The sequence below is a fragment of the Pleurotus ostreatus genome, assembly GCF_014466165.1.
Source record: "Pleurotus ostreatus strain PC9 chromosome Unknown scaffold_1, whole genome shotgun sequence".
Classification (NCBI taxonomy): domain Eukaryota; kingdom Fungi; phylum Basidiomycota; class Agaricomycetes; order Agaricales; family Pleurotaceae; genus Pleurotus; species Pleurotus ostreatus.
Window position 1 is genome coordinate 898,212 of NW_023503156.1, and position 14,393 is coordinate 912,604.

At 50.8% G+C, this 14,393-nt stretch overlaps 5 protein-coding genes across 5 annotated transcripts; 1 reads left to right on the top strand and 4 right to left on the bottom strand.

Annotated features, from left to right (window-relative positions):
• Nucleotides 1-163: 163 nt before the first annotated feature.
• PC9H_000295 (uncharacterized protein) lies at nucleotides 164-2,358 on the bottom strand (the record flags this gene model as incomplete). The annotated part of the gene is made up of 13 exons (XM_036769957.1): nucleotides 164-268; nucleotides 323-406; nucleotides 458-496; nucleotides 548-627; nucleotides 714-734; nucleotides 802-850; nucleotides 904-966; nucleotides 1,014-1,212; nucleotides 1,272-1,639; nucleotides 1,704-1,834; nucleotides 1,892-2,042; nucleotides 2,104-2,143; nucleotides 2,198-2,358. 13 exons carry the CDS (start codon nucleotides 2,356-2,358, stop codon nucleotides 164-166), a joined length of 1,491 nt encoding a protein of 496 aa, XP_036635802.1.
• Nucleotides 2,359-2,681: 323 nt separating this feature from the next.
• Nucleotides 2,682-5,407, bottom strand: PC9H_000296 (uncharacterized protein; the record flags this gene model as incomplete). Its single annotated transcript, XM_036769958.1, has 18 exons — nucleotides 2,682-2,853; nucleotides 2,910-2,975; nucleotides 3,027-3,113; nucleotides 3,167-3,429; nucleotides 3,484-3,524; nucleotides 3,579-3,871; nucleotides 3,922-3,971; nucleotides 4,026-4,062; nucleotides 4,113-4,136; nucleotides 4,194-4,202; nucleotides 4,252-4,314; nucleotides 4,373-4,456; nucleotides 4,512-4,542; nucleotides 4,596-4,619; nucleotides 4,668-4,725; nucleotides 4,774-4,849; nucleotides 5,072-5,124; nucleotides 5,183-5,407. The coding sequence occupies 18 exons, from the start codon at nucleotides 5,405-5,407 to the stop codon at nucleotides 2,682-2,684; spliced, it is 1,656 nt and encodes a 551-aa protein (XP_036635803.1).
• A 463-nt stretch (nucleotides 5,408-5,870) lies between these two features.
• Nucleotides 5,871-8,652, bottom strand: PC9H_000297 (uncharacterized protein; the record flags this gene model as incomplete). Its single annotated transcript, XM_036769959.1, has 13 exons — nucleotides 5,871-6,395; nucleotides 6,447-6,525; nucleotides 6,574-6,780; nucleotides 6,836-7,263; nucleotides 7,315-7,434; nucleotides 7,497-7,662; nucleotides 7,714-7,792; nucleotides 7,850-7,939; nucleotides 7,993-8,151; nucleotides 8,204-8,324; nucleotides 8,373-8,485; nucleotides 8,539-8,569; nucleotides 8,617-8,652. 13 exons carry the CDS (start codon nucleotides 8,650-8,652, stop codon nucleotides 5,871-5,873), a joined length of 2,154 nt encoding a protein of 717 aa, XP_036635804.1.
• A 127-nt stretch (nucleotides 8,653-8,779) lies between these two features.
• On the top strand, nucleotides 8,780-12,112 carry PC9H_000298 (uncharacterized protein; the record flags this gene model as incomplete). Its single annotated transcript, XM_036769960.1, has 9 exons — nucleotides 8,780-9,011; nucleotides 9,067-9,172; nucleotides 9,221-9,921; nucleotides 9,975-10,495; nucleotides 10,553-10,813; nucleotides 10,869-10,984; nucleotides 11,040-11,133; nucleotides 11,198-11,473; nucleotides 11,531-12,112. 9 exons carry the CDS (start codon nucleotides 8,780-8,782, stop codon nucleotides 12,110-12,112), a joined length of 2,889 nt encoding a protein of 962 aa, XP_036635805.1.
• Nucleotides 12,113-12,588: 476 nt separating this feature from the next.
• Nucleotides 12,589-13,640, bottom strand: PC9H_000299 (uncharacterized protein; the record flags this gene model as incomplete). The annotated part of the gene is made up of 5 exons (XM_036769961.1): nucleotides 12,589-12,696; nucleotides 12,999-13,215; nucleotides 13,310-13,464; nucleotides 13,503-13,548; nucleotides 13,612-13,640. The coding sequence occupies 5 exons, from the start codon at nucleotides 13,638-13,640 to the stop codon at nucleotides 12,589-12,591; spliced, it is 555 nt and encodes a 184-aa protein (XP_036635806.1).
• Between the last annotated feature and the right edge of the window lie 753 nt (nucleotides 13,641-14,393).

A 14,393-nucleotide genomic window follows, 5' to 3' on the forward strand; every position in this document is an offset into this window, starting at 1 on the left:
GCTAGAACTAGCAAACTTATCATAGTATCCTAGCATAGGCTAGAAGCTACGCGCTGAAGTATGATCAGAACACGGCACTGCTCACATTGCATCAAATGATGTCCAACTAGTAACTGTGAGGCGTCGTATTGAGCTTGCTGCCGTGAGCTGTGCGTAGCGAGGATCAAGCACTCGCATGCATGTAGGTCTCTTCCATGAGCTTCACTCGCTTGGCATCCCGCACTTTGATGTCGCAAGCAAACCGATTTGGCGAAAGTTCTACGCCAGGCTTGGAGAGTCCATTGGAATGGGTATAACACAATTAGTTCGAAGGGAAACGCACATGGTAATTCTCAAGATCCATAGAGCACCTGCCAGTTGTGTCGGTAAACTTGAACGCCCAGAGAAGATTCATAGCGTTGATTGCCTATACTTCTGATAAGATCGGCGGTACTCGAGTGTTGAGGATGATACTTACGATTGTGCGTTGACCCATTTCAGCCCCAGGGCAGATGCGCTGGAAACAGGTGAGGGAAGTTTGGCTTTGGAATGTACATGATGAACCCACTCGGCCAGCACCAAATGGAAGCGTGTCTCGGAGACCATCAGGGTTTGCACCGCCCTTGATGCCATATTCCGACTTGATATCTTTCCGGGTCAAATGTCTCTGGACTCTCAAAAACGTCTAGATGCAAATGATCAGAGATTTAACAATCCTTGTCAGTAATGTGTACCAGCATCATGGAAGATCCCCCCTAGATAAGTTGTCAGTGATTGCTGATGCATCGTCAGAATTGAAATTGGAGAATGGATTTGACAAACATGTATTCATTGCAATCATTGAGCCCTTCGGGATGAGATAATTCTTGTACTAGATCTATGTCAGCAGTGCACCTGAGCGTAGTACAGAATGGCGACGCTTACATGAATGTCCCCAGCAGCGACATGGGGCATAGCTCCCGGAAGGACCGGTCGAAAGCGATGAACCTGGAAACAATTGAACCCACGCTCAAGTTCTAAGCCTCAGACCCTACCTCTCTAATAACAGCACACAGATACGGCAAATGGTCGAAGTCCTCCAGTGTCGGAACGCGTTCACCTCCGATCACATCATCAATCTCGGCTTGCGCTTTGGCCTGGCAAGCGGGGTAGCATACAAGCGCCAGGATGAAATTCTGGATATAGGACACAGTCGTCTCAACCCCACCGTCCATCAACAGACGACTCATGCCTCTGTTCAGACCATATGGATGAGCCATGAATTTTATAAAGTGTCGAAGCGGGGGTCTCACCTGATTTCCTCGATGGTCATGTCGAAGTGGGTAGGGTGATCAAGGACTTTCTCCAGGAACGAACCAGTGCGATCCCCCGCGCGGTATCGTGCTTCGAAGTCTTCGGTTATGTCGTCAAAGAAGGCCCCTCGCACACGTTTGGCCTCCTCGCACAGGGCTTTCCACCTAGCCCACCGAGCAGGAACATACCTCAGGATGGGCATCATATCCAAAGGGGGATGCGCCCAGGGATCAGCTAGTTCACTGAATTTAACCATGGATTCGGAGTATACGAGGTGTTTGGTGACCCCGAAGTCGGACACTGGTCTGCCGTAAAGGAGTGTCACCATGATTGAGGTGGACATACGCTTGATGTGGGGAATGAAATTCTGTGACCGGGGAAGTTATCCTGAGCCAGAGTGTAGATTGAGGGGCTTGTGATTGGAGACAGACCTCGGGAGAAGTGGCAAGGTCGTTCACAAGCCTCGCATATTCCACCTGTTGCATTGGGAGATAACTCGAGATAGCTTCGTTGGTTAGGAATGTATGATATGCTCGCCGACTGCCTTTGAAGACGCGCTCATCTTGGAACAGGCTATCAACTAGTTGGAACTTAGAAAGGAACGGAGACGATCACTTACCTAGGTTAGAGAATAAAGGATATTCGCCTTCCGCACGTTTGATCAAGTACGCCTGGGGACGATTTCCGCTCAAGACACCTTGCTTATCCAAGATTTCCTTCACTGCGGGGCCACTATTCACGACTACCATGGTCTGGTTCAAAATCTTTAGCTGAATGATCAAGACCAAGTTACATTGGTTACTCCCTGAGCGCTGAACGAAGGCAACACACCGACACGAGTTCGCCATACTCTACTGCCCAGCGAGTGAGCCTGATAGTGAGTGTTATGCCAACAGTCAACCACAATCTCATAGGTGGCACTCACTGGATGAATGGCAGACTCCTGGGAATGTCTGGCACGTTTCCCAGCAGAAATCTTGTAGGAGGCCCTGGTGGAAGAAAATGTTCTCGGTGGCCAAACCTACGCAATCGCCATGCGAGGACGACTGCGGGTAGTAGCAGAAGCAGAAGAAGCTCGGGGATCATTATCGAAGGTCCGCTTCGACAATCCACTATCGCAGCTGCTATGTTTGTAAATCATATTTATAGCGATATGTTTCAATTGAGACTTCTTGGGACGAGGATCGCTGCTAACGATGACCAGAGTAGGGGAATCTTACCGTTCTCAACTTACAGGCTGCGATCCCTGAGAGAGTGACATGAGAAATACCAGGATTACCCCCAGCTGAGAAAACTTGGCACAATTTGAATCCTGCGCAATCTCAGCCACAGAGTCAGGACTCAGCACCACATTGCGATTCGCCTGAGAAGACAATATGTAGTGCACACGAGGTGAAGCGGCGCCACGATTATGTCTTGAATTGGTATCTCGGGTCTGTGTCCCAGATCTCTTCTCCGTCATTGTCGACGGAACCTTTCCCATCCTGGTCCAAAGATGACATGTGCCGCCTGTTTCGCTTGTTCAGCAAGGCTAGCCGAGTTCGCAGAGTAAATGCCGTGATGAATGAGAGGGCCAGCATCCTAGGAACAATGAGATCGTCCCAGCGTCTGCAATGGTTCGCTCCCCAAGTACGCACCCTGCGGCTATCGCGTGTCCCTTTTGGAAGCCATCATCAGGGTCGAAATATACTTGCGGAGAAGCACTTCCGAGGTTCCGTATGAGCTTCGTTCACTGGCAATATTAGGGGACGCACATTGATACGCAGTTTGAGATGGAAACGATAAAGGCAGTCCCAACGCCCCGTTTGGATGTCGGAGAGAAGGCATTAGCTGCCCAGCTCCTTAAAGTCAAAAGTTAGTTTCTGCGCCTGTGTGCGTGGTTCGGAACACCCACATGACCAAAGGGAATAAACTGTAATTACCGCCAACAACCAGGAACAGCGCAAAATACGAGGCTCCAACGTTCCTCTGCGACAAGATAGCCAGAATGACGTAGCCCACCAACGAAATAGCACAAGAGAGCATTATGTGATAACCGCGGTCTTTCGTGCGATCGCTATGCCAAGCCTGGAGGACGACCATGAACCAACCGACCACGTAGGGCGCCACCGTGAGGCCCTGCGCATTGATGTCCGAGAACCCGAGGCCTCGTATCAACTGACAATGATGTCAGCATGAGAATCTTGCGCAGGGCAAGTCGATTTTACTGACGGTTGGTAGAAAGTACGATATCGTGGCCACTCCAACATTGACTGAAGTAAAGGAGGTCAATGAGTGTTGCCTACAGGAATGGCAGCTGTACTCACAACTGGCATAGATGAGCATGAAAAGCCAAGCGTTGATATCCGATACTATTGCTTTAAAGCCTTCCCATCCCGACATGCCGCCATGGGACTGAGGATTATGGTCTTTATTGAGTCTAGCTTGCGCTATCGCTTTCTCTCTTGGGGAAAGGAACTCGGCAGAGAAAGGAAACGACGGAAGAAATAACAATATCGAGATCGCCATGATCAAGGTTGGAATAGCTTCAATCTGAACAAAGTTAGTATATTCGATGCACACAATATTAGAGTGACTCGCTAGGAACAGAAACTGCCATCTAGAGGCCTTGCGTCAGCGCAAGCAAGCAAGGAAATGTTCGTCACATACCCAACAAGGAGCGACGTATGCGCTCGAACAAGTCCGAAGGCCAAGAGACCCTGTAATAGGACTCTCAGATGACCACACCCGAGAATTAAATCAAATCATTATACCCCAATTGCTCCAGGAAGCGTCCCGGTCATACATAGACTGTCCCAATCAGGATGGGTGGGATCGTGGATATAGACAGAAATGCGCACCTTATTCGCACAGCAAGCTCCGATCTATCGCCGTGGTGAAATATATGAGTTGCGCGCCACAGGCAGTGAGTTACTTCATACCGTTTGTACCTACAAAAATGCTCGAGTCGTACTCTCCATTTTATATCATGGAACGTACCAGAAGGATAGATAGTAAATCATCCCTGCGTAATAGCCGGCCTCACCGATTCCCAATAGAACTCTGAGAATGATAGTAAATCAGCATAGTTGGGAAGCTTCAGGCTTGCCAAGTCGTTCACCTCAGCACCAACAGGCTTGCGTACCCCTTAGCATATACAAACGACAAAGAGGTAATTCCCCAGAAACCTAAAGAGATAAAGAAACTTTACAGAAGTACGGTCAGTGCGAATTCCAAAGGTGTACCGAGGGTTTATTCACAATCTGTTCGCGCCGATATGACGTTGGAGTACTGTTAAGAGGGTATTGTGAATTACGTAGGGGAAACGCGTAGCGAGAACCGACCATTCGCGGGCATTTCGAGAAGACCTGAGGGGTTGATCAGCGCGGGTGCTTGTACAAAGACTCACAGCTCACAGTAGCCAACATAAAATATACTAAGGGCTAGTGTCCATCTAGCATTGGTCGATATTCCCTATGTTACGTGATTAGGATGTGATGGAGAATCATTTGGATCTCGTACAAAATTATCATTAAAAGCCTTCAGGACATGTGCATTGCCACTGTCACCAATCAATACGTCTCCGTTCTCCAAATCTCTGCAAGGACACGTACATATTTGTTCGATCTTAGTACGATAGGAGCTCAGGGAGCATATCCAGGGGCAAGGGGAAGCTAAAAGGTGGCTCACCAAATTGATTGACTGCAAGGTTGAATCCGAAGGTCAGCACTACGATACCACGTATGTAGTGTGTACTCACATATGTAGCTGAAATGCAGTGAGGCTCAGAAATAACGGCAACGAAGGGAAGTTCGCTTACCTGCATATGACCAACGGTAGCACTCGGTTGTCTATCTTCTTCCTGACAGCTTTCTAATCAACGGGTGGTGAGATGAGGGAGGGCTGGGCTTGAAAGGATGTGCCAATGCACCTCGTCCAGTTCCGTAAATTGAACTGATTGTGCATCGCGGTGAACTGCATCCGCATAGGCAGGATCGAGGGAGGAAAAGAAATGTTTCCTCTTCGCTTTGGGACCGAGCTGCTGTTGATGGAAAGTCCCGTCTTCGTTGGATTCGTTGGGTTCGCTCCCGAATCCCTTCTCAACTGCCTTGAGGTTGTCTGTGTGAACATCTTCAGGAGTGCTCATCGTCGCCATGTAAATGATGGAGTCCGAAGAGTCGGTCTTAACCAAGGAATACATGATATCTAAGTGGTGGTCATGATATACCCTAGGGCGGGGCGAAGCTTGGAGTGTGGGACGTCGACGGCGTCAAGAAGCTCAGTCACGCGGAGTACCTATGCAGTGGTACTGCGTCTAATGGGGTGGACAAAATTAGAAACTTTTGATTAGAGCCCCGGTAAATGCAATCACCTGAGGCACTCAATAAGATGTTGTCTGCACATGGCCGATGCCCGTTAGAATCACTCTGGTGCTCGACCCAGCATACACTGACTGACCGTGAGTGCTGATTGCTGGGCGGACCAAATGATCACTGCAATGTCTTCCAATAATCATTACGTTCAATAACAGCACTCACCTTTCGAATCCGACCAAACAAGTAGAGTCTTGATGGGTCTAGGCATTACAAACTATGCATATATTGCAATTGGCGTGCTGGTCAATCGGCGACGTCGAAAACAGTACGCAAAACATGATCTGCTTTTCTGCCCGTGTGTTTGACAAATCCCAGATAGTCCAATTCATGCAGCGCTCGGATGAACCTAGCCTGTATCTCCAGTTTCCAATTCTCATCGTCCTGTTCGTCCCATACGTTATCCTCGTCATCTGGAGCACCTCGTGCAGCTTTATCCCCTTTCTTGGTTGGAGAAGCTGATGATCTACTCCTCTTCGAAGACGTTCCCTTCTTCAGGGGTTTGGCGTTCGCAGCGGCCATCGTTTCTTGCTTCTTCCTCTCGCGTAGGCGATCCCTTTGTGTGTCTAGGACCAAGACAAAGGATTCGAACCAGTCGTATACATTGATCATCTTCCCACTGTCAAGATAGCGACAGAAAAGAATGCTGGTGTCCGGAAGCTGCCACGTCGCGTAGCGTGTCGCTTCATTCTGAACGTCTGCCGGTGACAGATAGGCCCATGGTTGCAAGAGTCCGGAGAACAGGGACGAGCGTGTAGAGGGGTTGAGGAGCTAAAAATCGGTTAGTCTACGATTGCGCAAGCAGGAGGCGTGTGGACCCACATCAGCAGGGAAAGGTGTGGAGGCGGTATACCAGATGTCCCACAATTTACTCGATGTCTCGGGGTTACCTAAATAATCTCTGGCCGATGGTTAGAAGCGTGAGAAAGTTATGTTGTACATAACGTACGACCAATGCTGCAGGAGCCAGGTGCTCACGCTCTCTGCTATTTGTACGCTGACCCCAGTGACATCCTCCTCGTCAGGAAGACTTGTGAGAAGTGAGGTACAATGGTTTCTCGGGTGATTAACAAGCCTCTGTGATGAGGCTGGCACTTCAGAAAAGAAGTCGTGCAGGTCGTCTAGAAGTGCGCGAAGCTGGTAGGAACCCAACTTTCTGTGAAAGAAAATGTTGTGTTACGACTCGCATTGGGGAGATTAAGAGTACGTACTTGATGGCTTTAGCAAGGGCTTGTACTTCCCCTTCGAGCTCGCCATCTAAGTAGGAAGATATCAAATCGATGCTCGACCTAGGTTTATCCGGCGCCTCCTTGATCGCATTTTCCTTCAGTAGAAAAGCTCTCGCCAGTGTCAGAATCTTGAACCAGATGCGAGATTGCCGGGTGTGGTCCCGGAATGCACTTCGTTCCTTATCCAGCGACCTGAAGAGGGAATCGATAGTTTCTTGATGCCATAGGTCAATATGCTCTGCGCCCGCCTGCTCTGATTGCGCGTGCACGCGGGCGAATAATGAGTCCAGAAACGGGAAAGACTGGGGTTGCCTGAGCTTTTCCATCGCCTCTGATAAACTGGACGTTCCAAGGAGGTTATCATTGACAAGGATTGTCAGTGGATCCTCGAAGTGTTTCATGTAGGCTAGCTAGAGTAAATGTTACTCAGCCAAACGAAAAACGTGAGTCTATAGCCATACCTGTAAGATGGTCAAAGCTGCATCGATCCCCGAATTGTGTCGCATAAAGTAGTCAACCAGGAAGGTAAAAGCAGAGGAACCTATGTCGATATCTGGTTGAAAGTCAAGGTCAAAAAAAGTCTTGATTATGGGATTCGAATATATGAATATATGCCCTTCTCAACGGTGAGAGGTCAACTTACCTTTAATATGACATCCTCTAAAGCCGGTAGCCCATGTGGTACAGTAACGTTAGACACCCGCAGGAGACATAGCGTCGCCCTGGGATATGTATGTGAGAGGAAACGGGCGGACGGAGGAGATGATAATCCTAATAAGAACACAAGGGGAAGCCGGGGGACATTCAGGCTGCGCAGCAGATATTAGTACGGATACATATGGGACAACGCCATAGCATACCTGCAAATGTAGCAGACATCCTGGACTACTAGCGGATCGAATTGTTCGAACCCCTGGAATACAACCACAAGTTCCAACCCTAGTCAGATGTGTATGAGCGACGCTAGAATGATATGTTATTGGAAAACTTTGATACTTTGCGTGTCGTTGAGTGCATCATACCAGGCCAGAAGAGTTTGAATATCGTAGTTGGCTAGCGATGCTGAGGCTTTGTGTTTGGTACCAACTACCTACTTTTGAGTTTTCAAATGAACGATAGCACCGAACGCTGTTCACTACCTTCATCGTCCGATTGATTAATGAACCCAGAGATAAGTGCCTTCATGGCCGACATGGCATTGTTACAAGTGGCTGGATAAAGGCGAGTGACCAAAGTGCGGTCGTTACGCGTCAATTCTTCCACAATCAAGTTCAATGTCGAAGAATCCCCGGTGGGCTCTAGCACAGTCTTTATGAGAGCGTACATATACTGTGATACAGGCGCACTCACCTGAAATACATATGACAGGCAGTTCGGGCTGCGGCAACCCAGGTAGAATATCCTCGTACGCCCCTTCAACCCTTCGAACAACGTCTGACACTACAGGATCCTTTAGATGATGCACTATACTCTACGCAATGTGAATTTGAAAGCCTTGTGGATTCCGTACTTCACGAACCTGAATCCTTGCAAGACATTTCGACCAGGCAGTCTGGTATGCCCTCAACCTAAGCTCTACGCCGTCTGGCAGATCGGTATCATCGCGGATAACTTGCTGTTCTATCGCAGATTCTGTGGTCCTTGATGTTCAGGAAGGCTCTCGATGGCACAGGCAATGATCAAACCTGGTTCGATAAAAGGTATGCAAACGACTTTCTAAGCAAAGATCAGAGAAGCAGAGTCGACGAGAAGACCTTCCGTACCTGGTTGATATCTTCCGATTTAGAGGATGAACCCATTCGCGTCGAAGAAGTAACAACTTTACTCGTCACCCCGGCGGCAGTGTTTCGCACGTAAAAGGCCGGCCCTAAATGAGACGCGTCGCGACGCGTCTCATTTCGCGAACTTCTTCTCAAACCACCACAAATGTCTTCTCCGCCGGCCCTCGATTTCCCCTCGTCTGATATGGACGATGTTCAAATGGGTGATGCTCAGCAAGGGCAAGGTGCTGCCCCCACTCCTGCAGAGGGGCTTTTCTTGCCCGGAACCCCATCAACCAGCATGGGCACCCCCGCCAGAACACCCATGTCTGGATTCGCCGCGAGAAGGGCACTTGGAATGACCACTCCAAAGTCAAAGAGGACCCCATTATTCGCACGTAAGTCGCGTCGATTCGTCGTAAAAAGGACATGCTTAGATACTATCTATCGTAGCTGGAACATCCTCTCCCCTAGCTTATCCTAGCTCATCACCATCAAAGACACCAAGACGCGCCGCAAACTATGGCCCTATCGACTCCGATCCCCTTGATTTCCCTTCGTGAGTAGCGGTCGCACAATCGCGACATGTCTGACTCTCGCGATGTAGGAGTCCCATGAGGGCGCCCGCTCCAAGGAACCTGCGCGGTGATATCCACGCTTCTCTGAGCTTCACCCCGACGTCCAGCTCGCGCCGCCCGATCCGCGCGCCTCCCCTGGACCCCATGATGAGTGACAACCCCCCCTCAGACGGCACTATGCTCGGGCTCCCCACATCCTCGGGCCTCCCTCCCCTCTCCGCTCCCGGCGCCCCGACCGACGAGCCCGACGAGATCCGTGCGATCTGGGGGACGACAGTGAACCTCTCTGAGACGATGAAGCTGTTCCGGGACTTCCTGAAGGGGTTCAAGCCCAAGTACCGGCTTGCGCACGACCGCGAGCAGGGGCAGCGCACACGGGCGCTGGCATCGCCAGAGGAGGGGGAGATTATCTTGTACGAGATGTACCTGCGGCGGATGCGGCAGACGGGGGAGTCGAATCTGAATCTAGACGTGACGAACCTGCTGGCGTACCCGCCGTGCAGGAAGCTGCATAACCAGCTGGTGAAGTATCCGCAGGAAGTGGTGCCGGCTATGGATCAAGTGCTGAAGGATCTGATGCTGGAGCTTGCGGACGAAGACCAGCGGGCGGGCGTAGAGGAGATGCAAGGCGACCACGGCGACGAAGAAATCTCGGAAATCATGACTAGGGTATACAAAGTCAGACCCTTTGGCCTCAAACCCGTGAACATGCGGGATCTCAACCCCTCTGGTAAGTCTCTGATCACCTTCATATACTGCACACCAACAAAACACGACGATAAGACACGGACAAGCTCGTGTGCATCAAAGGGCTCGTGATCCGCACGACGCCCATCATCCCGGACATGAAAGTCGCGTTCTTCCGGTGCATGTCGTGCCACCACACTATCCAAGCGGAGATCGACCGCGGCAAGATCACCGAGCCTGCACGCTGCCCGCGCGACGTCTGCGGCGCCGTCTCCTCGCTCTCCCTCATCCACAACCGGTGCACGTTCGCCGACCGACAGCTCATCCGGCTGCAGGAAACGCCCGACGCGGTGCCGGACGGGCAGACGCCCCATACCGTGTCGCTCGGTGTGTACGACGAGCTAGTGGATGTGTCGAAGCCCGGCGATCGGGTGATGGTGTCGGGCATCTTCCGCAGCGTGCCTGTGCGCGTGAATCCTCGACAGAGGGTGATGAAGAGCCTGTTCCGCACGTATATTGATGTTGTGCATATCAAGCTGAGTGATAGCGACACGAGGTTAGGCTACGATCGGAGCACGCGCCCCATAGGTGGTGACCGTGTCCCTGGTGTCGGTGGAGTTGGCGATGGAGAAAACGAGGATGCGGACGATACGCCATTCGACCAGGGAGGACAGCACCAGACGCGTCGGGCTGAACTGGAAGCCAAGCTGAGAACAATGAGCCAGCGGGACGACATTTACGAGATACTCTCGCGATCCCTTGCTCCCAGTATTTGGGAGATGGATGACGTGAAGAAGGGCATCCTGCTGCAGTTGTTTGGTGGGACGAATAAGAGCATCAAACGCGGTGGAGGCGGTGGTGGCCCGCGCTATCGAGGCGACATTAACGTCTTACTCGTTGGCGACCCTGGTACAAGTAAGAGTCAGATCCTCCAGGTACGAGCCTCGTTAGTATATTCCAGAAGCGTGTAGGTCTGACCTTGGCCTTTAGTACGTCCACAAGATCGCGCCTAGAGGTGTCTATACATCAGGGAAAGGGTCCTCAGCTGTCGGTCTCACTGCGTATGTCACGCGAGACCCGGATTCGAAGCAATTGGTTCTCGAAAGGTGCGTAAACCCCCAAACCACTTTGACTGGGTAATGATACAGGTAAGATGTATAGTGGTGCCCTCGTACTGAGCGACGGTGGTGTATGCTGCATCGATGAATTCGACAAAATGTCCGACGCTACACGAAGTGTCCTCCACGAAGTAATGGTACGCTCCCGATCCATTTCTCTTCCCCCCATCATTGCCTATGTTGACAATTCCCTCCGTGTAGGAACAACAAACCGTCTCCATCGCAAAAGCCGGTATCATCACCACCCTCAATGCCCGCACATCCATTCTCGCTGCAGCTAACCCCGTGGGCTCGAAGTACGACACAGAGCTCCCCATCACCCGCAACATCGACCTCCCTCCGACTCTCATCTCGCGGTTCGATTTGCTGTATCTCGTGCTGGATCAGATCGACGAAGTGTTGGACCGTAAGCTCGCGCAGCATCTTGTGGGGTTGTACCTCGAGGACACGCCTATGAACACTGGCAATGATATTCTAGTTCGTCGCATTCTCATCGCTCATGATTACCATTGAATATTATGTCTGCACCCATAGCCTATTCACGAACTCTCCGCCTACATCGACTACGCTCGCAACAAGGTCCATCCCGTCATCACCGAAGCCGCAGGCAACGAGCTCGTCTCCTCCTACGTCGAGATGCGCAACATGGGCGACGACCCCCGCGCGTCCGAGAAGCGCATCACCGCGACGACGCGGCAGCTCGAGAGCATGATCCGTCTCTCCGAGGGGCACGCGCGCATGCGCATGTCCGAGTTCGTGGAGGTCGCTGACGTACGGGAGGCGTACCGCCTGATGCGCGAGGCGATACGCACGAGCGCGATGGACCCCCGCACGGGGAAGATCGACATGAGCATGCTGAATACGGGCACGGGGCAGGGGCAGCGGAAGCTGCGGGACGATATGCGGAAGGAGGTCGTCGCGATGCTGGACAGGGCCGGGGCGAGTGGCAAGAGGGGCATCAGGTGGACGGACGTTGTGAAGCAGTTGAGCGAGCAGAGCAGTATGAAAGTCGACACGGCGGACTTCAACGAGGTAATCAAGACGTTGGAGAATGAAGGCATTGTTAAGGTTATGGGCGAGAGGGAGAAGAGGATGATACGGAGAATCGAAGGTTGATTGAGATATACCCTAAGTGTGTAACAAACATTTCGCTTGCTTTCGTTGCGTGTCGTAGAATATAATAAACCGTGTATGTACAAGGAAGTAACATTGTCGCTCATAGCCCATGAGAATCATATCTACAGTCTACTAGATGAAGCGAACAAGCTTCGTTGGTGGCCCCAATAGTCAAGCATGATCTTCGTTGTGTAGGAGTCTCACAAAGGTATGGCAGAATAACGGAGGATAAGCGGTGCCTAATAATACTTCGCTGCCATCCGAAGGCAATAGTACCAATTCAACATGTCGAACCTGTGGTTTCTCTATGGATGTACATGTTTGAACTCTGAACCCGGATTCTGGAGTGTTGAGAAGCTGCAAAGGAGGATTAATCAGAGCGAGTCATCACCGTTGGGAATTGAATAGGTCATTATTATCTTGGGGCATCGCGCGGCATTGAGCTATGATCAACGCAGAGACAAGTATATAACCAGCTAGTTTAGCTCCAACTGCGCTTGGATGACAGGATGAGTGCGAACTTCAGGCCGTCGCACGGGCCTGAATGTCGCGTAGAGGGTAGTCTTCCAGGGGGACTCGTAGCACTGAAATAGCAGCATTGTGTTCATTTCGGACTTAGGAGAGAATAGATGGATCATTTGACCGACCTTGCACTCTGTAAGCTTACTATCTCAATGCAGCTTATGGCGAATAAACTGCCAGGCCTTTGAGTACTGAGGGATTGCTTCTATAAGCACATGGTATTTAATTGACGTTAGGGCCTCGGCGAGCCGGACTTTAGCAGGACTTCACTAGGTTTATAGTGCTTCCCTCGAATGCTAAGAGTGGCAGGGAAGTGCAGCATGAACATAAGCCAGGTGCTGGATCACGTATCAAAGAAACAGACTAACTCGAACTCAGCAACAAGGTCGCCGTATTCATTCGCCCCTCGTTTGACCGTCGTAACGTGTACCAACGGGTTGAGACAGTCTGCATCGACTGTGATGTGATATTGTGGCCGAGTATCGTGCGATTCAGGAGGGGGTACCAGAATCATACAGTTGTGACCAAAGGGCGAAGAGGTATACACTACAGGTTCGGTCGGTGCTCTCGCCTCGACATATCTAGTAATCAATCAGGTCAAGGAATCCCCAACCCTTCACAGGAGGGCTCACCCCGGGGGTCCTTCTGGTGTCGGTGTCGGTGGTCGGAATGGACTTAATCGAGAAGTAGATCTCTCTGAAGGTAGTCCTTGTGAGAAAGGCTGACGGCTCGACATACGACTGCGCGGGATTCCATGACAATACCACAGGCCCTGTATCGGCGGTGTGTATTGTATTGAACCTGATGGTGGTAGTGTTAGCCGCGGTGGTCTTGACTGATCCTCTACGATAGGCTAAAATATTATTACGGAGTCTTCGATAGCAGTGATCGGCTCATCAGCGACCGACGTATAACTTTTGGTATCCGATGAGTTGATCAGAGAATTGAGCTGAGATGGACGCATTTCTGATACTCACTCGGGTGGTGGGACATCGAAGTTGGACATTGCTTTTGGTGCCCTGTGAGAATAAAATAGCCACTTATATACTGGCCGAAAACCCGCTTAGCCATCGCATTGCGACGGTACCGGGTACACTGCTATAATGAATTGACACTGAACAGGCTCAGCTTGATCGTGAGTACTAAGGGAACCGCGTGAGCAAGAAAATTTCCGGTACGCGGAGGTATACACTGACAGAGGTTTAAGCTATGCATCACCATCTACTCGATTGACCTGACCCGCGACTGCTCAGCCTAGAATCTCAGCAGCGCATGGTTCATACTATACAATACACACCTATGATCCCCTCGTGCAAAGTGCAGAAGGATGAGAGGTTACACGTTGGGCCAAATACGCACATGGTCTGCTGAGGTCTGGGATCTTAGCGTTGGTAGTACTGAACTTGACTATTCTCTTCTTGAACCCAGTCCTGTCCGTCAGGCCATAAGATGATCAGTCATATTCAGTATCGTTATAGTTGACCAGGTATATGGAACGATATCAATGAGAGAGTGACTTGGGGGCAAATAGGACTATGCCGTCAAAGGGAGGTAGCTTTCCAACTCAACATGCTGTATAACAAACATCATGCTTCCATTCGCTGTGAAGGTAACGTACGTAGCACTTGCGACAGCCCACGGGGAGTAGGTCTACGCTGAGGTCCCCTTTGTCGGTATTCTTCACGTATCCTGGGCTGACAAGAGAGACTCAGATAGCCTCGAACGTGCCCGAACATCACAGACAAACTCCTTTGGTCGA